At 42.0% G+C, this 25,950-nt stretch overlaps 1 protein-coding gene across 1 annotated transcript in view; it reads right to left on the bottom strand.

Moving 5' to 3' along the window:
- Nucleotides 1–25,950, bottom strand: part of CUNH11orf63 (chromosome unknown C11orf63 homolog) — a 68,911-nt gene that overhangs the window by 15,066 nt on the left and 27,895 nt on the right. Inside the window, exons 3-4 of the mRNA XM_008055855.1 lie at nucleotides 14,051–14,164; nucleotides 2,297–2,958 (exon numbers count right to left, since the gene is read on the bottom strand). Of these exons, the coding sequence (XP_008054046.1) occupies nucleotides 2,297–2,958; nucleotides 14,051–14,164 (776 nt within the window). The remainder of the gene's footprint in view (nucleotides 1–2,296; nucleotides 2,959–14,050; nucleotides 14,165–25,950) is intronic.

Raw genomic sequence — 25,950 nt, 5'->3', positions numbered from 1 at the left:
CAAAAAAAAAAAAAAAAAAAAAAATCTCATGAACAAAGTGTTAGCAAATCAAATCAAGCAATTCATTAAAAATACAGTATGAGTATGGGTGCAGTGGTTCATGCCTGTAATCTCAGCATTTTGGGAGACCAAGGTGGGAGGATAGCTTGAGCCCAGGAGTTTGAGACCAGCCTGGGCAACAGAGGGAGACCGTGTCTCTAAACAAATTTTTAAAAATTAGCTGCGCTTGGTGGCTCTTGCCTGTAGTCCCACCTACTCAGGAGGCTGAGGAGGGAGGATCACTTTAGCCCAGGATTTCAAGGTTATGGTGAGCTGTGATTGTACCACTGCACCCCAGCCTGGGTGATACAGTGAGACTCTGATTCAAACAAACAAACAAACAAACAAACAAACAAACAAACAAACAGTATGACAGGTTGAGTTAACCCTAGGAAGAAAAGGATAGTGTAAATTAGAAAATTTGTTTAGCCAGGCGCGGTGGCTCATGCCTGTAATCCTAGCACTTTGGGAGGTGGAGACGAGAGAACTGCCTGAGCTCATGGGTTCAAGACCAGCCTGGGCCACTTGGTGAGACCTCATCTCTACAATAAACAAACAAACAAACAAAAGCCAGGCGTAGTGGTGCACACCTGTGCTTACAGCTGCTTGGAAGGCTGAGGCGGAAGGATCACCTGAGCCCAACAGGTCAAGGCTGCGGTGGCTGTGAGCGTGCCACTGCACTCCAGCCTGGGTGACAAAGTGACACTCCGACTCGACTCAAAAAAAAGAAAATTTGTTAATATATGTCATCACATTAAAGGATTAACAGATAAAAAGTTTCAACTGATGCAAAAAGAGTATTTAATAAAACTAAATACTCATTTATGGTAAAATGTCTCTTGAAAAGAGGAACAGGAGGAAATTTCCTATCTCCCTATTTACCAAAAACTAAGCATTGGTTTTCATGGTAGCAACATTAGAAGTAGTTCCTCTAAAGTCAGGGAAAGAGAAGACAAAGATGCCTGCTATTGATCATGATCTCTTCTAGGAAGCTAATTAACATCTTATTAAATATACATTCCATACCAGCAAGCAGACCACTTAAATGTGTTGTGATCATCTCATATGTACCTAATTGCCCCCTACTTGGAAAGTAAGTTCCTTGAAGGTGCCCATGCCTCATACTTCTTTTGTATTTCTATAGCATTTTCAGCATTACATTTAGCACATTAGCCATATAGAAAACACATTTGATTGAATAACATCAAAAAATGGCTCCTAAAGTAATTTTCCTGTTTATAGAAGTTATACATCTGCATTTCAGGGAACCTGAACAATTCAGAAAATATAAAGAAAAAATTTAAAAAATCCCAATCTCTCTTGCCAGGGATAACCACTATTGATATTTTGGTGAATTTTTCTTCTCTGCACATTTTAACATAGTAGAGCTCACACTCTTTAGGTGCAATTTTGTACCTTTTTATTATTTTTTAATTTTAGTTTAATTTTTTTTTTGAATTGGAGTTTCACTCTGTCGCCCAGGCTGGAGTGCAGTGGCACGCTGATGGCCACCGCAGCCTCGACCTACTGGACTCAGGTGATCCTTCCACCTCAGCATTCCAAGTAGCTGGAACTATAGGCCCGTGCCACCATGCCTGGCTAATTTTTTTTTAGTTATTGTAGAGATGAGGTCTCACCAAGTTGCCCAGGCTGGTCTTGAACCTGTGGGCTCAGCCAATCCTCTCACCTAGGCCTCCCAAAGTACTGAGATTATAGGTGTGAGCTACTGCGCCCGCTCCCCCCCCCTGCTTTTTTAATAGAAGCAGTGCCTCATGACAATAATTTTTAATGGTTACATGATACTTAATATTGTAATCTACTTGAACACTAATAAACAATAATAGGGGTATTATTGGATTTTTAAGTCATTTCTATAAATGATGATATTTTTGTACAAGCATATTTTTCTGTATTTTAGATTATTTTCTTAGGATAAGCCATGATGGTGTTGGAGGCCATTTGTTTCTCTCAAACATTACTTGTAACCCTCAAAAGACACTGATATCCTGTCCTTCTCCCTTCTCTCCAACTTCTAGTTTATCTACAGAAGAAAAAGTAGAAGAGACGGGGAAGAGAAATCGAAATATATTAAGAGTGGACTACTGTAGGCGGAAATCAGATCCAAGGAAGTTCTTAAGTAAGCTCTTTTCTCGCCTGGCCCTTCCTATGGACTCCCCTCCCCATCTCCCTCTCCTGTCTTTTCCAATAGCTTCTTCTTTTTCCTCTAGAAAACCACTTGAGTAAAGGGAATTCTTACCACAGCATTTCTAAGTTCTTATATTTTGTCTCAGTATAAGGCTCTTTGGGTTGTTTCTTATGTTCATTTGATCCACGAACATTTATGCTATAAACAGACAAAGAGCCTTTCTGGCTCAGGGGCGCATGTCTCTTGGAAAGTTCATTAAGGTTGTTCCAATCCATATTAGAGATAGTGTTGATGTGTAGAGGCTGATATGAAAATCTTTTCTCTTCTTGGTCAATGTATCTTCTTTCTTTATTAACATTCAGCCCTGAGTAATATCCAGTAGAGTTTTTATATAACACCTGATCAAAATCTGGTTTTGGTGGAACAAATGTATTGGAGGTTCCCTTGGAATTCTGGCTCATAAGTGCACTTGAGTCTTGTACATCATCTTTAAAGGCATTCATCATCACAACTGATTCCTGCTTTACTGAAGTATCAATAGGCTTATTTTGGTTTTGATGTTGTCTGGGAGTGTTATTCTGGTTTCCTTGACTGACAACCACTTCTCCAGTCGTGAAAGACTTCAGGTCATTCTGGTGTTTATGCTGTTTTTGAGTCTTGGGCTTGACTGGTTTTCTGGAAGGTTGCTGACCATTCGCTGCTTCAGAAGATTGACCTCTTGGTACCTTGCTTGATTTTGAACTTTCATTTTGAGACCAGTATTCCTGCTGATTCTAAAAAGATATTTTTGGTTAATGTAAAATTAAAAGATTTCACAAATGTTACACAAATGTTAAATTAGTGTTTTTCAAACTAGGGTTGAGAATTCTAGGAAAGTGACCATAGAATTGAAAGCAGATAAAGAAAGAATAAGAGAATTCTTTTCTAATTTCAGTTACTTGGTGCGAATAGCTGAATGATTGATTTCTCCTGGAAATTTAGGATTATGAGCCTAGAAAGAAACAGAGAGTTTAGAATGGGGTTTATATTAGGCACAAGTCTTTGACTTAAAAGTGAAGTGTTGCCAAGTGGTGGGGTAGGCTGCAGGGGAGAAAGAAGCTTTACTGCTAAAGAGATGCATACAAAGAAAGTACAAATACAAATCTACATCAAAATATGCTTGCTTATGTTAAGTAACATGAATATTTCTAAAAATGTTAACCATAAAATGCTAATAATTTGCTTTACCAACCAAGTACAAGTTTAATATGAAATGCAATTCAGATTATCAGATCTTTTTACTCGTACTGGTCAGAAGCTAAAAATGACCTCTTCACCAGATGAAACAAATTAGATTTTATTCAGGAGATTATAAAAGAGTCTGTGCTGTGATAGGACATCTGTGAAACCACAAGAGTTGTTTTGCTTCTGTTCCTTAATAAAGCCTGCACTTAGGCAATCAAACATCTGGGGGAAATATTTCAATTTCAGAACAGTCTTTATGCTTTTCAAAGTCTCGTAACAACAAAATGTACTCCTGGTATAATAGATACACTATGTAACTATATTGTGCTATAGCCATTTAGAAATATTTTCCAAGGAATAAAGCACTCATTACTTTGTGAAAAACTAGCTGAGTTAAGAGGCCTTTGGAAAGACTGATTAAATGCTTATTGAAAACAGTAAGATGGCCATATGCATCAGTGTGTTATATAACTGCAACATAGTTCTTCCTTTCTGAACACACATATAAAAAAAAAACAACTATGGCCTGTATCTATGCAACATTAGTTGAAAATGCAACAGTTAGCCAGATCATTCAAGAAAAAAAAAAACCTTAAAGTGAATAAATCATGTTTTTCCTCAAATTGATTGTATTAGCTTGCAATGAAGAGTCAGCAAATTATTGTGATAAGGTCAGCTTTTATTTCATTTTTCTGATACAATCACCAAGACTCACCCTATTCTTGTATGATATTAGGTGGCATTTTATTTTTAATGAAATCATATTATAATGATAGAATTGAGGTTGTAGATTTAAAAGAGTAATATACAATATAAGTTCTACCAGCTTTTTTTTCTTTTTGAGTTGGAGTCTCAATCTGTCGCCCAGACTGGAGTGCAGTGGCTGCTCCCGGCCACCGCAGCCTCGCCTGCTGGGCTCCGGTGATCCTTCTGCCTCAGCCTTCCAAGTAGCCGGAACTACTGGTGCGCGCTACCACGCCCGGCTGATTTTTTGATTTATTGTAGAGATGAGGTCTCGTTGCCCAGGCGGATCTCGAACCCGCGGGCTCAGGCAATCCACTCACCTCAGCCTCCCAAAGGCGCGGGATTACAGGCTGAGCCACCGAGCCCGGCTCTACCAGCTTTTAAAGAATGACTTCTCATTTGAAATTTAGAGTATGTTCTCCTGAAAACTTGAGTCTTCTGGGAAAGTGGCCAGGCCCTGATTAGCTCCCACATGCTTTCAAGTTTTACCTGTGGTACTCAAAATAATAATAATAATGATAATAATAATAAGTAAAGTAAAACTTCCTTTCCTGTATTACAGGTAAGAAAAGGTTCTTCCTTCTCTGCTGTATATTGAGCTGCATGGGGGAAACATGGGCAAGAAGCCTCTGCAAATATTTGGCTCCGAGAGCATCATTCCTTGTAGTGACTCCAGAAGAAGATTGCTGTTTTACAGTCTTTTTTGTTTTTGTTTTTGAATCGGAGTCTCACTCTGTCACCCAGGCTGGAGTGCAGTGGCATGCTCACGGCCACCGCAGCTTCGACCTACTGGGCTCAGGCAATCCTTCTCCTCAGCCTTCCAAGTAGCTGGAGCTACAGGCATGCACCACCATGCCCAGCTAATTTTTTAACTTATTGTAGAGAGGAGGTCTTGCCAAGTTGCCCAGGCTGCTCTCGAACCTGTGGGCTCAGGCAATCCTCTCATCTCAGCCTCCCAAAGTGCTGGGATTATAGGCATAAACCACTGCTCCCTGCCTGTTTTATAGTCTTATGGACAAGTCTGTGAAACACCGCAACTCTCTGTCATGTGTGGTGGCTTACACCTGTAATCCCAGCACTTTGGGAGGCTGAGGTGGGAGGATTGCTTGAACCCAGGAATTTGAGACCAGCCTGATCCAAGACCTTGTCTCTATAAAATAGTAAAAAATGAGCCAGGTGTGGTGGTGCATGCCTGTAGTCCCAGCTACTCAGGAGGCTGAGGTGGAAGGACCATCTGAGCCCAGGAAGTTGAGGATGTAGTGAACTGTGATTGTGACTGCACTCCAGCCTGGGTGACAGTGAGACCCTGACTCAAAAAAATAAAAATAAAAAAGTAAAAATAAATTTAAAAATAAACAAAAAGGCTGTCATCACTTTGTGAATGACAAAAAAGTCCCTCCTTCCTATGACTTATAAATATTAATTGATGCTGATATTGTCATTCTTTTCTTTTCTTTCTTTCTCTTTCTTTTTTTTTTTGAGTTGGAGTCTCATTCTGTTGCCCAGGCTGGAGGGCAGTGGGACGCTCCTCGCCACCGCAGCCTCGACATGCTGGGCTCAGGCGATCCTTCTGCCTCAGCCTTCCAAGTAGCTGGAACTACAGGCACTTGCCACCATGCCTGGCTAAATTTTTGATTTATTGTAGAGATGAGGTCTCGCCAAGTTGCCCAGGCTGGGTCTCGAACCCATGGGCTCAGGCGATCTTCTCACCGAGGGTTCCCAAAGTGCTGGGATTCCACCACACCCAGCCATGTCATTCTTTTCAATATTTGTTCGGTCTTTAAACTGCTAGAGATATAAGTGCCCAGGATCCTGTCATATAAATATACTTTCCCTAGTTTTCTCTCCTCATTTTCACCAAAAAAGAAAAAGTCTATTAGAAATTTCTTTTCTTGGGCACCAGATCAGAAATCCTGGGTTACACTTGATTTTAATCATTTTATTGCCTTTGCTGCTGACAGTTCTGATCACAATAGTACTCTTCACAGGGTGCTTTGTCAACAAGGCCAAGGACTCATCATTTTATGAAACTTCAATTGTCTCAAGTGTTAAATCTGCTATTCACGTAAGTTTAAGTGCCCAGAGATGACATTTCAGTTCCAGGAAAGGAAGGCATTTATGGGCTTGATATGATTTTTCTCGCCTCCCAAGCAGCCTACTTAAGATCCACGGTTTACTGAAGATTTATTACCTTACAATTGGGGCATCAGGTGTCACTCTTTAGGTGGCAAGACCCAGTTCCCTGAAGTTAATATACAAAGCCATTCTTAGGTGATTTAATCTCCATCAGCACTGAAATCCTCCATTCCATTCTGTTCTCGCTGGGGGTCTTTTGTTACCAACACAGGCAATCAGTACATACTACATACACTCAGAATAACTGCTTAATGGCAGTAGGTTTTCACGTCACACACAGAGCGTTAGCATGGGGGAATCCTGATGCTTAACGCTGAGATGATAATTTCTTAGCAAGACCATCCTTGGTTACTCATGTTCTTTCACACTGTGCCATCCAAGGGAAGTTTGCCCCCAGTCCTGTGAAGGGCAGCACCTGGCTGTTTCCCTTTTATGGCTTTCCTGTTCACATGTCATAAGCAGAAGGGGGAATGCATGCAGTGATCCCAATCAAAAAGTTCTGCTTTAACACAAAAGCCACTCTTGCTCTTTGGTAACCCAACTCAACTGTGGGATCCTGAGAGTTGGGCCTGGGCTCTGAGATCAGCTTTGATCAAGAGAAGTTTTTTGTTTTGTTCCATTTTTCTGATGTGTTTATGAACAATACACCATGCGTACTGTGAGCTTGGGTTACACATTTCATCTGATGATATTAAGAAAATTTTGAGCACAATTAATTGGCTCTAATTTCCACTGTCGGTAAGGAAGAACTCTTGTGTTCAGATGAATAGAAGCAATGTAGATCTATTGATGGTGTTGGAGGCAAAACTAAATGGACAGATCTTTGAAAAGGTAGGAAGATTACTTAGGATGTGATTACAAGGACTTGCACATCAATTAGTGAAAGTATCTTTCACACTATCATTATGTTTTCTTGGCCTGGAAAGTCAAGTTATTTTAGAGAGGTTAGAAAGAAAACATCCTATTTTATTCCTCTGAAGCCTTACTAAATTGGGGGATTTTTATTTTTTCTACTAACAACATGTTCCTTGCCCAATGGTAAGGAGTGAATGTGTAGTTTATATCCTCCCAAAATTCATATGTTAAATCCTAACCTCCAAGCTGGTGATATTTAAAAGTGGTACCTTTTGCGAGGTGATTAGGTCATGAGGGCAGAGCCGTCAAAATGGGATAGTATCCTTAATAAACACAGTCCAAGGGAGCCCTTTTGACCTTTCCACCATGTGAGGACACAGCAAAAAAGATGCCATCTATGAACCAGGAAGTGGCCCTCACCCAGAACCCAGACATGAAAATTGCTGGGGTCTTAACCTTGGATTTCCAGCCTCCAAAACTGTGAGAAAATAAATTTTTCTTTCTTTTTTTTTTTTTTGAGTTGGAGTCTCACTCTGTCGCCCAGGCTGGAGTGCAGTGGCATGCTCACGACCACTGCAGCCTCAACCTGCTGGGCTCAGGCGATCCTTCTGCCTCAGCCTTCTAAGTAGCTGGAACTACAGAAGTGCATCACTATGCCCAACTAATTTTTTTTTAATTGTGGAGATAAGGTCTCACCAAGTTGCCCAGGCTGGTCTCAAACTCCTGGGCTCAGGCTATCCTCTCGCCCTGGCCTCCCAAAGTACTGGGATTGCGGGCTTGAGCCACTGCACCTGGCTTGAGAAAATAAATTTCTGTCGTTTATAAGTCACCCCTCCTATGGTGTGTGTGTGTGTGTGTGTGTGTGTGTGTGTGTGTGTGTTTTGAGTAGGAGTCTCACTCTGTCGCCCAGGCAATCCTTACGCCTCAACCTGCCAAGTCGCTGGGACTACAGGTGCCTGCCACGATGCCCAGCTAATTCTTTTCAGATATTGTAGAGACGAGGTCTCATCAAGTTGCCTAGACTGGTCTTGAACCCCTGGGCTCAGGCAATCCTCTCACCTCTGCCTCCCAAAGTGCTGGAATTACAGGCATGAATCACTGTGCCTGGCTTATGATATTTTTGTTACAGCAGCCCAAACGTACTAAGATACCTGGCAAGGATCTTCTGCCAGTGGTAACGCACCTCCTCCCTCACACTGCCCAGCAAGAGTGCTGAGCTAAGTACTGCGTTCAGTCTGGGCACACAACTGAAGTGGGATTTGAAAAACCTGTGAAAATTCACAGGAGAGCACAAAATGAGTCAGGATAATACAACCTATGTGGAAAGGTTAAGTGAAGAGGGATTATTTGGCTTGAAGCAAACCTCTAGGGCATATTTAAGACTCTTAAACAGAAAATGATGATGATCATCCATTCTTAGTTTTTTTTTTTTAAGAGTGTCACTATGTCACCCAGGCTGGAGTGCAGTGGTATGCTCACAGCCACCACAGCCTCGACTTACTGGGCTTAGGCAATCCTTCCGCCTCAACCTTCCAAGTAGGTGGAACCACAGGCACGCACCACCATGCCCGGCTAACTTTTTGATTTATTGTAGAGACGAGGTCTTGTCAAGTTGACCCGGCTGGTCTCAAAACCCCAGACTCAGGCAGTCCTCTGGCTTCTACCTCCCAAAATGCTGGGACTACAGGCATGAGCCACCGCACCCAGCGCAATTTGAGTGAAAATACATAGGCTTACATGGTCCCAGGCATCTTTTCGCACTTTCCTTAACCTATCACTAGTTCCTCATTCTCCCTGGGATGTAAATAAATGTATTTAAGTCTCTACCTATGAAAAATATTGAAAAAAATTGATGCCATTCTCTGGCTAAAGTCTATCTCTCTCTCAAGTCACAGCCAGGTGTCTTAACAGTGTAGGTGCGCTGTCTCCATCGCTGTCTCTCATGCTGGCCTTTCCACCCTGCCTCACAGCGTTCATTTGCCCCAACTCACAGAAACGTCCCTGCTCAGGCCACCAATGACTTTAGTGGCCAAATCCTATGGCACTTTTTTCCTTTCACTTTCTGTTTTGAAATTCATTCAGATTTACAAAAAAAAATTGCTAGTACAAAGAACTCCCAAAGATCCTTGCCTACATTCACTAGTTTTTAACATTTTGTCACACTGCATCATTCTTTCTCTGTCACTTTCACACACAGACACAGAAAGATATGTGTATGTATTTATAATTTATATTATTATTGCTTATATTTTGTGGTATTTGGTTTTTTCTGAACCAAGGGAGCCTTGCATTTGCATGACGCCTCTCCGCGGAGCCTTTGTACTCATCTGCAGGGTTCGACTATGTTCTAAATCCTCATTCTTGAAGTTTTTGTGTCTCAGGTTCCATGACTATTTTACCCTGGTTAGTTTCTACCTCCCTTGCAATCCCGTCTTAGTTCCTTTCCTTCTGTCCTCCACCTCTACCTCTGCCCACCCTTATACTTCTGCTACTCCCTGCAGGGCCCTGTTCTTGGCCATCTTTTCTTCTCCCACCCCCCACAGTTCTTGAGTCATCTCAGCAACTCCTATAGCTTCAATCCACCAAGCAGGCTTTGTGGTGCAAATGCACATGCCAATTCAGAGGCCTCTCCCTACTTCTATGCCCAGATCAGACATCCTCCTTTCCTCAGGCACCTCCAAGCTCAGCATTTGGCCCACCCCAATCTCATGCCTTGCCTCCTTTCATCTCCAGCACCAAAATCCCTTCTTTTCATCTCAGTGGCGTTGACACCACTAATCAGACACCCAGAAACCATTCTCCCACCTGCTATTTAAGCAATTGCTCAGTATGTTGATTCTACTTACTAACTATCTCTATACAGGGGCCGAGGGAAGCAGCCGTCCTGACCTGCAAGAAATGTAACTCAGTTGGTGGAGTAAGATAAAGCCGCCATACTGAAAAGTTAACTCATGGCATGTGGTGTGAGTGACAGTCACAGAGCAAATGCTGCCACTGTTCCAGCTCTCCTATCACTTGCAGAAATCACAGCAAATATCACCTCCTGGGCTTTTTTTTTCTCCTTTTCAGTCTTACTTCCTTTCAATCTATTCCTAGGATCATGGACAGAGTGGTTTGCCTAACGTGCAGGCCTGATTATGTCATTAACCTGCTCAAAATTTGTCAATGGCTTCCTCCTGTCCACAGGACAAGGATTAACACAAAAACCCTTTCACAATCTGGCCCTTACTAACCTGTCCAGCCCCATCTCACACCAGTCCCTGCCCGCGTGCGTACTCAGTCCTTTAGTTATTGAGCTATACGTAATTCTCAGCGCATACTACGTTTTCTCCCACTTCCATATTCTTGCCTCCATTTATTTGCTCAGCATCCTTTGATTCTGAGTTGAAGGGACAGCTCAGATGCTATCTCTTCTAGGGAGGTTTCTCTGCTTTTTTAGGACAGAATCGGGTATTCTTTTACTGCCACTTCCATGGACTGCATTATAATAATTATATGACTGTATTCCCACTAAGGTTTTGAACTCCTAGAGAAAAGGGACCATTAAAAAAAAATCTTTCCTCAGGATTTATTTATTTTTTTTCTGTTGTTTACTTGTTTTTCTCAACCATATCTTTTGGGCCAGGTACCTAACTCGCAGTGCCTGGAATATAGTCGATTCTTAATAAATATGTGAGTTATTTGATTTCACATAAAGATATTTCTGATGAGTGAGGGTTATTCCTTGTTAGGGTAGGTTTATGGAGGGATCTACAGGGTCTCTGAAAAAAATTCAGGCTGGGCATAGTGGCTCACACCTGTAATCCCAGCACTCTGGGAAGTGAGGTGAGAGGACTTCTTGAGGTCAGGAGTTTGAGACCAGCCTGGGCAACACAGTGAAATCCTATCTCTACAAAAAACTTTTTTTTTTTTTTTGAGACAGGGTCTCACTCTGTCTCCCAGGTTGGAGTGCCATGGCACAATCCCATTTTCACTTGGAGATACATTAAATGACCTTTAAATGTTTCTTTAATCAGTCAGTAAATATTTATTAAGCCTCAGCTTTTGGGCATAGCATTGCGGTAGGGATGTAGAGAAAACTACGATTCTAACCTTTAAGGAACTTATAGTGTAGAGGGTCCAAAAGAAACACAAGAAAACACTAATGAGACAGGGCCAACATGGCAGGGCCTGAGTGAGTGGTCCAGATCACAGATACAGTGGGAGCTGAGATAGGACAGACAAGTGAGTGGGAGAGCTGAGAATCTTCATGTAAGAGGTAATGCTTGAGAGAGGGCTGAAAACAAGGCATCAGATGTGGGTAGTTAAAGGGGAGAAAGAAAGGCAGTCTGGAGTGTAGGTATACCAGAGAGCCTGGCCAGCGTGGAGCATGTAGCAGGCAGTTCACAACTTGTTTCTGAAGAAAGAGAAACATCCCTTGGGCCATTCTTTGTTGCTTTCTCATTGTAGGTCTAACAACCTTTAGATATTTTACTCCACTTTGTCTTCATTCAGGAGTGAGTTATAATCACATTAATTATAGTACACACAGAGAATAAAAAACATTCTTTTTTTTTTTTTTTGAGTTGGAGTCTCACTGTGTCACGCAGTCTGGAGTGCAGTAGCACACTCACAGCCACCGCAGCCTCGACCCCTGGGCTCAGGTGATCCTTCTACCTCAGCCTTCCAAGCAGCTGGAATTACAGGCTGGGATTATGGAAACCTAAAAAATAATAATCAAGGTAAAATCACAGTACTTGATTAATGGCATGACCCTAAACAGAGCCAGTAAAAACTTTGTGCGGAAGAAAATCAGAAGAAAACCAAGCCCAGGTGTGGGGGTTCACACTTGTCATCCCAGCACTTTGGAAGGCTGAGGCAAGAGGATTGCCTGAGCCCAGGAGTTTGAGATCAGCCTGGGCAACTTGGTGAGACCTCATCTCTATAATACATTTTAAAAATTAGTTGGACGTGATAGCATGCTCCTATAGTTCCAGCTACTTCGAAGGCTGAGGCAGAAGGATCGCCTGAGTTCAGAAGGTTGAGGCTGCAGTAGCTGTGAGCATGACACTGTACTCCAGCCTAGGTAACAGAGTGAGATTTCGACTAAAAAAAAAATTGCCAATGCTGACTATATTTCAAGTCATCATGGCGGGGTGTTGGGAAAAGTTTTCAATTAGCAATAATCACACCTCTGATAAACTTCATTGGATAGGATATTGCCACTGCACAAAGCTATTTAGCTCAATTACTTTATCAGGGCTGAGAATCCTGCAATTCTCCTTGGAGAGAGGTTGCAATAATCTTACATGCTCCAAGAAATTATAAAAGTTAGAGGTTACAATAATCTTAAATGCTTCAAATGTATAATAATTTAAATAACTAGTAATATGCAGTCATAGAATTATAGCATTTTGCAGCTGTGATGGACCTTGAAAGTCACTTAGGCCATCATTCATTTAATAAAGAAGAAACTTAAGGCTTGGGGAAAGTTGGGATTTGCCCAAAGTCATTCATCAAGTGAACAGCAGATCTATGCCCAAAGATTCATATCTTCTGACAGCCCATTACCCATAATGCCTGACGAGTGTCTCCTTTGTCCCTTGGGTCCTGCTGGTGAAGCTCCCTGGACTCTCTATTAGGTCTGGTGGTAGATCTGTCCTCTACATACCACTGCCATAAGACATTTCAGTCCTCATCTTCTGTATGTGTCCTCCCTGATAGCTCTAGGTGAATGACTTTTTAAAAATTTGTTTTTATTTCTTTTTTTGCAACTCCTATGAGTGTGCTGAAGGCCACTGAGGAGGAAAATGATGATTTCTAACTTCTCTGAAGCTGGGATAAACTTTATTATTTGTATTACTATGTTTATGGCTGTGCATAGTTTTAACTGATGATGTCAACAGGTTCTGTAGACTCAGTGATTTCAGAGGGCTCATCCCTGCTTAGGCAGGGATAAAACCTGAACCAAGAATGGCTTCACATAACTGCATATGCCAGTTCAAGGGGGAAAAAAAAAAAATCAGCTGCTAGTGCCTTTTCTGTTTCTTCTAGAAAAATAGTCAATGGGGACAATTTCAGAAAAATCTTTTCTGAAATCACATTTATGATTTCAAAGTAGTGAACCCATGGCCAAAAAGGATGTCATCATGCTAAATTACCAGTGGGTAAGCTTTCACATTCTGAAAATGAGCGTTTGATGAGGCTCTGGGAATTCTCATCCACTTTTAAGGATAGTGTCCCCATCACCTGGGGATAATATATAGCTGCCAACTCCAAAAGGAAACAGACTTGAAAGCAGCACAGATTGGACAATACTTTGGAACCATGAATCTTTCTGTATTTTTTCCATACCTCCTTCTGTAAGGGGTTTTAATTCTTATGTTTAAAGTGTGATATGGCTGGGCATGGTGGCACAAGCCTGTAATCCCAGCACTTTGGGAAGCCAAGTTGAGGGGATTGCCTGAGTTCATGCATTCGAGAACAGCCTGGGCAACTTGGAGAGACCTCATCTCTACAATAAATCAAAGAAATTAGCCAGGCATGGTAGCGTGCACCTGTAGTTCCAGCTACTTGGAAGGCTGACATGGAAGGATTGCCTGAGGCCAGCAAGTCAACGCTGGGGTGGCTGTGAGCATGCATGCCACTGCATTCCAGCCTTGACAACAGAGTGAGATTCAAACTAAAAAAAAAAAAAATTGTGATATAATGATTTTCTTCTAGGGAACAGACCTTTGAAAAAACAGGTAGGTTGGACTGAGAAAGCAATGGCTTCTCTGGGCAGAAGTCAGTCTTACCCAGGGGAAGATAGGTCATTATCCTTAGGCACAAAAACGAACTTTTAGGTAATAAAAACTCAGTCATGATCATTGCTTATATCTAGCAGTATCACTTGAAATACATTTAACATGCAATCTAGCCGGCAACCTTTAGCGATTGTGTTCTTTGGTGCCATTTGTCTTCAGGATCCATGGCAGTATTTTCAATCTCTTTGGCATTCTGAATGAACATCTTGTCAGTTACTCTGATGGGGTAGGAGCTCTAGGTGGGTAAAACATATACAAGCTTGTTAGCTGGATTCATTTTATTCTTAGAACCATGGGGGTCCAAGTCTGTGTACTCTAGAAAGAGGTCTTACAGGGGGCTACGTTTTATTTTCAGTTCATTTCAAGGATTCATTTCTAGTCCTCAGGGACCTGGATTGTTCCCAAAGAAAATGGGGCAAACAATGTTTTCACTTGCAGGCACAAAGGGAGAACTGGTGCTCTGGGATCAAACTACTACATACTTGAAATGCCCAATTTTACAACAGTTATCTGAACCGGATGCTGCAGGGAACATTTGATCATGCCAGTATAAACACTATGAAATAACACTGTGCTTCAAGACGATAATAACAATAACAAAAATAACAATATTTAATATACACTGAATACCCATGATGTGCCAGCAGCTCTCTCAGGGCTTTAGCATATAATGTGTCAGTTAATCTTCACAATAACCTTACCAGGTATGTATTATTATTATTCCCTTTTTGCAAATGAGAAGATAAAGATACAGAGAGATTAAGTAACTTGCCCAAGTTCAGCAGTTAATAAGTAGAGGAGCCATCCTATCTAACTCCAGAGCCTGCACATTAGCAAAATTGTTCAAACGAACTTACTAGAAAAACCATCCTAGACCTGCAGAATTTGTAGTTTTGGTATTCAGTGAATTTGAATGATGTAGATCAAGTGGTTCTCAACTTTAGTTAGATATTAGGAAAACTCAGGAAATAAAAAAAAATACTATTGCCCTGGTCCCACTCCAAACCAATTAAATCAGAAGCTCCAGGGGTGACCGCAGATATCATTTTATATATATATATATTTATTTAGTGTTGGAATCTCACTCTGTCGCCCAGGCTAGAGTGCAGTGGCATGCTCATGGCCACTACAGCCTCCACCTGCTGGGCTCAGATGATCCTTCCTCCTCAGCCTTCCAAGTAGCTGGAACTGCAGGCACGTGCTACCACGCCCGGCTAATTTTTTTTGATTTATTGTAGAGACAAAGTCTCACCAAGTTGCCCAGGCTGGTCTCGAAACCCTGAGCTTAGGCAATCCTCTCATCTCGGCCTCCCAAAGTGCTGGAATTATAGGCTTGAGCCACTGGACCTGGCCAGTATCAGTATATTTTAAAAGCTCCCATCTATTATTTTAAAAAGAAGGCGGGGGAAAAATAAACTCTCCAGAGAGGCCTAATCTGTAGCCAGGTTTGGGAATCATTGATGAAGGTAGCTATATGGGATTTAAGTCCCTAAATTACTCAAAGGCCCTGCATTGCCTCCAATGCCTACCCATTTTAAATCAAGAAATTAGTCTCTGTGCTTTGCAAACTTCCAGTCAGCAGGATGCACTGCAGAGAGTAAACTTAAAGTTATAGTACAATTCCAATGGGAAAAGATTCTGGAGATAGTCTAGTTTATCCTCCAGTTTATCCATGCCATCCCTGGTAGATAGTCACCCACTCTCTTCCTGAACACATCTACCTGTTTGTCAGTATTGGTATGTTCATTTAAAGATTTTCTGTGCATTGGGAAAAGGAATCTCTGTTTAATGCATGGTGAACATATTATTCCATCACTGAGCAACCTAAATGCCAGAAAGTTCTTCCTTTTATGAGGAGAAATATGTCTGTCTTTCCATATTTTCTATCCCTCTGCCCTCTGCAATGATATAGAATAGGTCAATCCCTCCTTGAGACAACAGCCCTACACTGGTAGATGCTGACCCAGATGTCTCTCCTGAGTGTCCTTTCTCCTGTATGGAGGACCTGTCTCATGCCTCCTGTGCTACGTTACTCAGGTCAGGCTCCTCTGGACACCCTCTGGTTCATCACCTGAAAGTGCTACCACATTTCTTCCTTCTGAATTAATGCAATTATTTTTTGTTTTATTTTGTTTTGAGAAAGCAGGATTTATTGAGAGGACAGAAAAGCTCCTACAGTGGGAGGGGACCCGAGGGGGTTGCCTGTAATTAATTCTTAAATTTAGATTCAGGACTTTATACTTGTTTTGTTAAATGTCCTCTGGTGGGCTGTGTAATTAGTGTGGGAATCCGAAAGGTGTTAAGACTGAAAAGACTATAGGACTTGGACTCTGTCGTGTTTGTGTTCAAATTCCCCCTCTGCTGCTTACTTTCCTTCATACTTAGGCAGGCTTGTGTTCAGTACAGAGAGAAGTAAAAATATTTAGGGATATGTAAATACTTGACAATGAAGATACCTTCATTCCTTACCACTCAATGTGGCTTCCCTGGGACAAAAGAGACCACATTTTTTTTCTTTTTATTTTGGATGTAATCTTATCCCTACCTAAACTATCTCTACTAACTCTACTAAAGTCACTATCACAATTACCGTGCTTATATAGCATATAGAGAGATAAGACAGGTAGATGGTATGGAAGTTTACTTAAAGGTTGATTTGGACTGGGTTTGGTGGCTCACGCCTATAATCCTAGCACTCGCCTGAGCCCAAGAGTTTGAGGCTGTGGTCAGCCGTGAATGTGCCACTGCACTCCAGCCTGGGTGATAGAGTGAGAACCTGACTCAAAAAAAAAAAAAAAAAAGAAAGAAAAAAGATTGATCTGGAAATGGGAACAATGAAAATAAAACATCTTGTGCTTAAATTTTTGCTCCTGAAACAAGGAACAAAAATGTACTATTTAATCATGATTGCAAACGGAAGTAAACACCATGTTGTGAATGATTAGCCTGCTCTGCAGATGGAAAACTTCACATCATGAAATGGCTTAATGTGCTGAAATGAAAAGCTAAGAACTATACAGTCAAGGTCAGGAACCATTTCTCATGTTTCCATCTCTTAGTCCCTCTCACAGTGCTGGTTCAAGATAAAACACTAGATCGCCATAAAAGTATCAGATTTTTAACTCTTGTCATCATTATAGCAAAGTTTCAGTCCCTTATTACCATAATGCTAAGTAGAAACACAACTCATTAAAAAAAAAATCCACTCTGTCTTGGAGGACTGAAGATCAAGAATAAAAAAATCTGACGAAGTTGACTAAGCAGGCGAGGAAATAATCCTTTTTCAAATCTCAAAGTGGCGGAGTCTCAGATGAACTGTTGTCTGGAGCCTGGGAGAGACAGAAGTTGAGCTCTTTCATAGACCTGCCGCTAGGATGTTGTTTCCCTGACTTCTGTACACATCTAAGAAACGAAAGGGCTTGGTTTAGCCAATTCGGTTTATCACTTGTGATATCAATTGTTTGACTGACAACGGTGGGATCTCTTACAGAGCTCTGGTGAAAAGTTTACAAGTTAAAAATCGGTGTCCTGTGCTGCTTTTCCCAGAGAACGTAGGTTGTACACTGTTTCTCTTCACAGGCTGTTTTGGTGGAACTCAGTGGCTGAATCACCCCAGTGAGAAGTCTGTGGGCAACGAAAGCATACTTCTACATTATCTCTTTGAAAGTGGAATGGGACACAACCTCTGCCAGCGATTTTTTTTTTTTTTGTGAACCATTCTATTAATACCAATCAAATCGAGAAAATGATCAAATGAAATTGCATTTTGAGCATCATAAGCTGTGTAATGTCTATTCTGTTAAATTGGGGCCTATAATTGCTTCTCTACTGAAAAGATACAACAAAGACAGCAATCATGGCTTGTCATTATCCCAGACTAGAAAACCGGCCTTTGCCGGGAGGACTTCAAAGGCTTGTGGTTCTCGAATTGCATTTGGCTGCTATTGTTGAAGCGCAGGCAATCTTGATGAGGTGTTTACACTGAGGTAAGGCGCAGAGCAGAGCGGCTGAGTGCCTGGGTCTAGAGCCATTAAAAAATTGTACATTATGTTCCTTGCTTTGAAGTGAGGGTTTGTAGGTAGGAAAGCAACTCAGATTGAGTACAGCTGAGCTAGATTGGGCTGCTACTTCTCTCTCAAAGAAACTCATCAGGTTCTTAAAGAATCAGACAGCACTACAAAAAAACAAAAAGTTCATGCTTTACCAAGACTATACGTGAATTAACGTATCTGCATAGACACACTGAAACGTGTTTAAATAAGCATGTTACAATTAAGCTCTGCAATCCCTGGAAGTTTTGCCTCTTTTTCCCTTTATATTCTGTTTTTACTACTGGCCTTATGTTTTGACGTTGTGGGGAGCCCCACATTCATTCATTGGGTTCTTTGTTACTCTTGTGCTTTGATGGTATTTACACCTAACACATATCTAAATTAGACAGGCCAACGAGTTGATTTATTAATGTAGTGTTTACTTACCATCATTTCAACACAACTATTAGCCACTCTCTTCCAGGCATAATCACTGGATTCAGTGAGCATTTCTTAATTAACCTGGCTAATGAGCAGCACTGCTGCTGCCTGTGTTTACACATGGTCAGCAAGAAGCTGAGGCACAACCATGCAGTCTATCACCATCGGGTTGCAACCCTGATATTCAGCACAGGTGCTTTAATTATCCAAAGGTTTGTATTCTTCAGCCGGAGACAAAACACACAGAGAATTTTGGCTCTGCTGTTGGCCACTTTCTCTATATTTAGCATGCACATGTCAATAAGAATTTGATGACACTGAAACCTCTGAATATATTATTTTTTCTTTCTTTCTTTTTTGAGTCAGGTCTCACTCTGTTGCCCACACTGGAGTGCATTGGGGGGATCATGGCTCACCACAGCCTCAACCTCCTGGGCTCAGGCTTCCGCCTCAGCCTCCTGAGTAGCTGGGAGAAGAGAAGTGTGCTACCATGCCCGACTAATTTTTTGATTTTTTAAAATTTTTTTCTCACTATGTTGCCCAGGGTGGTAAATTCATTTTTCATATAAGATAGTTGAGGTTTTAAAAAACCTCAAACTAATTGTCAGTCACCTACTTAAAACCCTCCCAGACTTCTACATTGCCCCCCCAGTCTTTAAAGATTTCTAAGGCCCCACGACCTTGAGGCTCCTGTCTGCTTCTGCAGCCCTGACTCCTCACTCTTTGCCTATTGCAGCTTTCAGTTCTGCTGATGGGCCATGGGCACCATTATCGTTCAGTGAAGTGAATGGGAATTTCCAGGTAAAGAATGGCCTATGCATAAACCCATCCCATTCACCGGTCCAGCCTTGGCTGAAATAGAACTTCCTCCAGGGAGCCCTCCCTGACACCCAGGGGCACCTGAGTACTTTCCCTTTTGTAACAAGTATGAGTACAATAACTGCACCTGAGTACTTTCCCTTTTGTAACAAGTATGACCTTGGTTATTGTTTGTTTTCTTTTCTGGAAGGCAGGAAGAAGAAGGACCACGTACAGGGTTGCAGTGTTGTACAGCTTCAGGGGCGGTGCTCACCTTTGCTACATGATGCTCTAAATGTTCCTGGCATATAGATGCTCAATAAATGTAATTGAATGAAAAGATCAAGCTAGGCTGCTCACCGAACTTTGCATTTGCATCAGAATATACCTAATCTATTTATTTATGGGGTGAGATGTGTGGTTCATATGAAAGTCAGGTAGCCGACCGTCAGCATCTTCCATTCCTCTCTCCCTTGCTCACTGGCTTCAGGACCACTGGCCCCTCCATTTGCATTTGCTCCTCCTTCTTCCAGGAATTCTCTTCCCTTCTCCAATTTGACTGTCGCTTCCTACCACCTCAGCAATCCTTATCAGTCCTGCTCAACTTCATTTCTCTGCTTTCTTCCCAATAAGATATGGCACTTAACACGGACTAATGGCCGGGCTCGGTGGCTCAGCCTGTAATCCCGCGCTTTGGGAGGCCAAAGTGAGTGAATTGCCTGAGCCCGTGGGTTCGAGACCCACCTGGGCAACTTGGCGAGACCTCATCTCTACAGTAAATTTTAAAAATTAGTTGGGCATGGTAGCGAGCGCCTGTAGTTCCAGCTACTTGCAAGGCTGTGGTGGAGGGATCGCCGGAGCCCAGTAGGTCGAGGCTGAAGACTGAGTGAGACTCCAACTCAAAAAAATAATAATTAAACAACAACAACAACAACAAAAAATGTACTAATACACAACATCGATTTTGTCTATTGTCCTTCTCCTCTTAATAGAAGTTAGGCTCAAAGGGCTGGAATTTTTGTTTTGCTCAGGGATGTATTCCAAGCACCTACGGTAATGGCTGACACATAATACGCTTTAGTAAACACATGCTAAATGAAATAATTGGCCATTTTCAAGAATATAAAAAGGATTTTTAGAAACATCTAATGTAACTGACAGGAAAATTGGTTATTCAGCAATCGCAACTCCCCATAACTAAGAATATGTATGACCTCTGAATGGTCACAGTAGAAATAAAAAATAATAATAATAATTTGCCACAAAGCTCACACATTGTACTCCAATTGCTCCGTTACTAAAATCTGTCAATGGATCCATACCAATGAGAGGAAAGACCCAACTCCTTGGCACAGTGGTTTTTATTTATTTTTATTTTTTTTGAGTTGGAATCTCACTCTGTCATCCAGACTGGAGTGCATTGTCCGCTCCTGGCCACCGCAGCCTCGACCTGCTGGGCTCCAGCGATCCTTCCACCTCAGCCTTCCAAGTAGCTGGAACTACAGGCACACGCTACCATGCCTGGCTGATTTTTTATTTATTGTAGAGATGAGGTCTTGCCAAGTTGCCCAGGTGGGTCTCGAACCCGAGGGCTCAGGCAATCCACTCACCTCAGCCTTCTAAGGCGCGGGATTACGGGCTGAGCCACCGAGCCTGGCTTGGCACGGTGGTTTTTAGATACTTGAACACGTATCAGAATCACTTGGAAGGCTTGTTAAAACAGAGATTGCTGGGTCTCACCCCAGAGTCTCTGATTTAGGAGGTCTGGGATGGGGCCCAAGAATGTGCACTTGTATTAAGTTCCCAGGTAACGCTGATACTCCTGGTTGGGGGAACACATTCTGAGAGCTTCTGCTCTAAACTGACATATAAGGGACATGAAAGGCATCTGTGCGAGTCCGCGGGTTCGAGACCCGCCTGGGCAACTTGGTGAGACCTCATCTCTACAATAAATCAAAAAATTAACTGGGTGTGGTAGCGCGCACCTGTAGTTCCAGCTACTTGGAAGGCTGAGGCAGAAGGATCGCCGGAGCCCAGCAGGTCGAGGCTGTGGTGGCCGGGAGCGGCCACTGCACTCCAGTCTGGGCGACAGCGTGAGACTCCAACTCAAAAAAAAAAAGAAAGGCATCTGTGAATTTCTCTAGCCTAATTTCCATCCTCCCATCCTCATAACCTAGCCACACACAACTACAGCAGTATCCACCTTCTCCTTAGCTAATTCACTAGATGAAGGGACACTTTCCAGTCCTTCTGGAAGATCTCCTAAGGTCACAGCTGAATGCTCATGGCTGCTGCCAGGCTATCTCTAGTATACCTCAGTACCTCTACTTCCACTAGTAGTGTTGAGTCTTTTACGTTTGTTCCCAAACCTGTTTATTCCCATTGTGCTTGTTAAATTATGAAATATAAAGATCAGACCATGTGGAGACATTTGAGAGTGAATAGAGAGGTGTTATATTCATGAAAACAAGTTAAATGATTTAGAATGACACAATAAAAGCAAGGGTCAAAATAACGTGTGGGGTGAAAAACAAATGTAAAAGATCAGGGGAGGATCGGGTTCAGTGGCTCAGTCTGTAATCCCAGCACTTTGGGAGGCCAAGGCGAGTGGATTGCCCGAGCCCACAGGTTTGAGACCAGCCTGGGCAACTTGGTGATACCTTGTCTCTACAATAAATCAAAAAATTAGCTGGACATGGTAGTGTGTGCCTACAGTTCCGGCTACTTAGAAGGTTGAAGGGGAAGGATCGCTGAAGCCCAGCCAGTCAACGCTGGGGTGGCCATGAGCATGCCACTGCACTCCAGCCTGGGCGACAGAGTTGCTACTCCAACTCAAAAAAATAAAAAAAAAAAGATCGGGGAAGGTACTCGTAAAAATCTGGAGATTATGCTCTTGTCTCTAAAGTCTTTTTAAGTTTTCACTTTGCTTTCATTTTATTTATTTATTCATTTTTGAGTTGGAGTCTCACTCTGTCACCCAGGCTGGAGTACAGTGGCACACTCACTGCCACCACAGTCTCGATCTGCTGGGCTCAAGTGATCCTTCCTCCTCAGCCTTCCAAGTAGCTGAAACTACAGACACGTGCCATCATGCCCAGTTAATTTTTAAAAAAATTTATTGTAGAGATGAGCTCTCACCAAGTTGCCCAGGCTGGTCTTGAACTCCTGGGCTCAGGCAATTCCTCTCACCTTGGCCTCCCAAAGTACTGGGATTATAGCATGAACCACTGCTCCAGGACTGCTTTCAAAGAATCAAAACTGCAAATCATAGATGCTCTCAAAGTGATGCAAGAAAGACAATGTGAAACTCCAATCAACAGAATCCACACTGTAAGAAAAGACCTTCTCCCCTCAGTGAAAATTTGGTGAATCGATGTATATTTATATACTTTACGTGGAGGTCAAACAGTTACAGTGTGTAGTTATTATTCACACCTGCTTTTATTTTTTTTTTAAATATTGATATGTAATGTTTGTACACATTTTGGGGTACATGTGATATTTTGCTATATGCATAGACTATGTAATAGTCAAGTTAGGGTATTTAGGGTATCCAGCATCTTGAATACTTATCATTTCTGTGTGTTGGAGGCATTTCAGGTACTCATTCCTAGTTATTTTGAAATATATAGTGCATGGTTTTTTGTGTTTTTTTTTTAGTTGAAGTCTCACTCTGTCACTCAGGCTGGAGTGTAGTAGCATGCTCATGACCACTGCAGCCTTGACATGGTGGGCTCAAATGATCCTTCTGCCTCAGCCTTCCAAGTAGCTGGAACCACAGGCATGCGCCACCATGCCCGGCTAATTTTTTGATTTATTGTAGAGATGAGGTCTCGCCAAGTTGCCCAGGCTGGTCTCGAACCCGTGAGCTCAGACAATCCTCTCACCTCTGCCTCCCAAAGTGCTGGGATTAGGCATGAGCCATCGCACCCAGCTACATGGTTGTTAACTACAGTCACCCTACTCTATCAAACATTGAACTGAGTCCTTCTATCTATCTGAGTGCTTGTACTCATTAACCAACATCTTTCCATATCCCCCTCCCTAAACACCATTCCCATATTGATAACTATCATTTTACTTTCTATGTCCATGAGATCTTTGATTTACTTGACCAAATACCAGTTTCTGACCAGTGGTATAAAGGTTCCTACTGCACTGACAGTTTTCTACTTAAACTGTTCTTTCAACTTTATACCATTCGCATGCTCCCTTTGCCTTCAATGCTGTTGCTATCCACCTCTGTCTTTTCTGTTTCATTTAAAGAAGCAGTTCCATGACTGCCTGTTCTATGAGTCCATCTTGACTTCCCTGGACAGACTTAGACATTTTTTCTTCTGGGTTCCTTTGAGACAGTATCTGTGACTAGTGAGCAGTTTTCACTTGGCACTGACTGTTTACATGTCTGCTTCCCCTAGTCCAGAAGTCCTTAAAAGCATATACACTGAAAGCAACATAAAATGACCGCAGACTCATAAGCAGTCTGGGTCATTTAACAAAGAGGCAAAGAATCACTCCTACTGCCCCAGCTTCTGACTTCACTACAGAACAGCGCAATGTGCTTTATTTTGTTTTGAATTGGAGTATCACTCTGATGCCTAGACTGGAGTGCAGTGGCATGCTCACAGCCAGTGCAGTCACTGCTGGGTTCAGGTGATCCTTCTGCCTCAGCCTTCCAAGTAGCTGGAACAACAGGCGCGTGCCACTGCACCTGGCTGGTTTTTTAAATTTATTGTGGAGATGAGGTCTCGCCATGTTGCCCAGGCTGGTTTTGAACCCCTGGGCTCAGGCAATCCTCTCACCTCCACTTTCCAAAGTGCCAGGATTATAGATGTGAGCCACTGCGCCCGACCGCGATGTGTTTTATATCTAAGTGAGCACCGAATTATCAGGTACACTAGGTACATTTCTAAAAACTATCCTTAAAAATGATTAGTTATGTTAAATTTCTGGTTTTCAAAAGGGCATGCTTTAGTTATGTGGAAAATATTTTTTATAGCTCCTTCTCAGCAATGTCAAATTAATGAAGTGTCTACTTTATAGATCACACAAATTGGGAGTTTAAATAGCGCACACAAGAAAGATGCCTTAAGAAATGTCTTATATTGAAAAATCGTAAAGTTCAATTGAAATTATGCTATCATAAGTAAATGCTCTTATGGTAGTGGCACATGACAAAATAAGAAAATTTATCAGTCAATGAATGTGTACAAAGTTTCTACTATGTAGAATATATATCTATATAACTATATATATAACTATATATATAAATATATATATTTGAGTTGGAGTCTTATTCTGTTGCCCAGGCTGGAGTACAGTGGCACCCTCATGGCCACCACAGCCTTGACCTGGTGGGCTCAGGCAATCCTTCCACCTCAGCCTTCCAAGTAGCTGGAACTTCAGGCATGCACCACCATGCCTGGCTAATTTTTGATTTACTGTAGAGATGAGGTCTTGCCAAGTTGCCCGGGGTGGTCTCAAACCCGCAGTTTCAGGCAATTCACTCGCCTCGGCCTTCCAAAGTGCTGGAATTACAGGCTGAGCCACCGAGCCCAGCCTAATTATTTTTATTTATTTATTTTTTTTGAGTCTTACTCTGTCATCCAGGCTGGAGTGCAGTGGCACAATCATGGCTCAACACAGCTTCAACCTTCTGGGCTCAGGCGATCCTGTGCCTTGGCCTTCCGAGTAGCTGGGACTACAGGCATGTGCTACCACGTCTGACTAGGTTTTTTTTTTGTAGAGACAAGTCTCACTGTGTTGCCCAGGACTAGTCTTGAACTCCTGGGCTCAAGTGATCCTCCTGCCTCGGCCTCCAAAAGTTCTGAGATTATGGGTATGGGCCACTGTGCCTGGCTGAGAATAATTTTTATAAGTATAATAAAATAGGTAAGACTCAAAAGCACCACCAAACTGGATGAATTTTGCTTCTGACCATATATGATTACTAAAAGATGACCACAATTTTTAAATAAAGGTAAAGCTTAATTTTGTAGACACTCAAAAGTTTCACTAAATTCAAAACTATGTAAAAGAGCAATATATCATTTAGTAGGACCCTTATCCAGTAGGAGACTGACTGTAGATTCAAACCAAATGTTTAATAATAAATACAACTCACTTATACAGGGTTATACAATTATAAAAAGCTTTCACAAACAGTATCTCATTTGATCATCCCATTGATCCTGAATTTGTGATATAAAGTCAACATTTGTAACCTTACTTGAATGAAGAAAAACAAGAGTCAGCACAATTCTGGGATTTATTAAAGTAATAAATGGCTCCAATAATAAGGGGGCTCAAATCAGGTCTTTTGACTTCAAATTCTAGTGTTTAAAGTCAACAGCAAAGTTCAAAATCCCATCTCTTTTTGTTTCCATTTTGAAAACAAAGAAATTTTGAACCAAAGAAAAAGTACTTAAAAATTACGTTTCTTTACAAAATATTTAGCTAGTGCTTAGGTTTTTCCAAACAAACCAAACCAGAAAAGAGTAGCCCATCAGCATGAACAAAGAAGGTCCCAGAAGAAATGCTGGGTATGGGGTCTTTGAGTTCCAGGAGTATAGTCAGAGCATAGGACGCAAGGCAGAGTGATAAGGGATGAGGCTGAAGGGGTGGGAAGGAGCCAGGTCATGAGGGGCCTTTTCTACCACTCTGAGAGTCTGATTTTTTTTTTTTCCCCCCAAGTTGGAGTCTCACTCTGTCGCCCAGACTGGAGTGCAGTGGCACGCTCCCGGCCACTGCA

Source organism: Carlito syrichta, unplaced genomic scaffold (genome assembly GCF_000164805.1).
Source record: "Carlito syrichta isolate Samal-C Ts95f unplaced genomic scaffold, Tarsius_syrichta-2.0.1 Scaffold301974, whole genome shotgun sequence".
Classification (NCBI taxonomy): Eukaryota; Metazoa; Chordata; class Mammalia; order Primates; family Tarsiidae; genus Carlito; species Carlito syrichta.
This window is presented reverse-complemented; position numbering and strand designations above follow the sequence as displayed.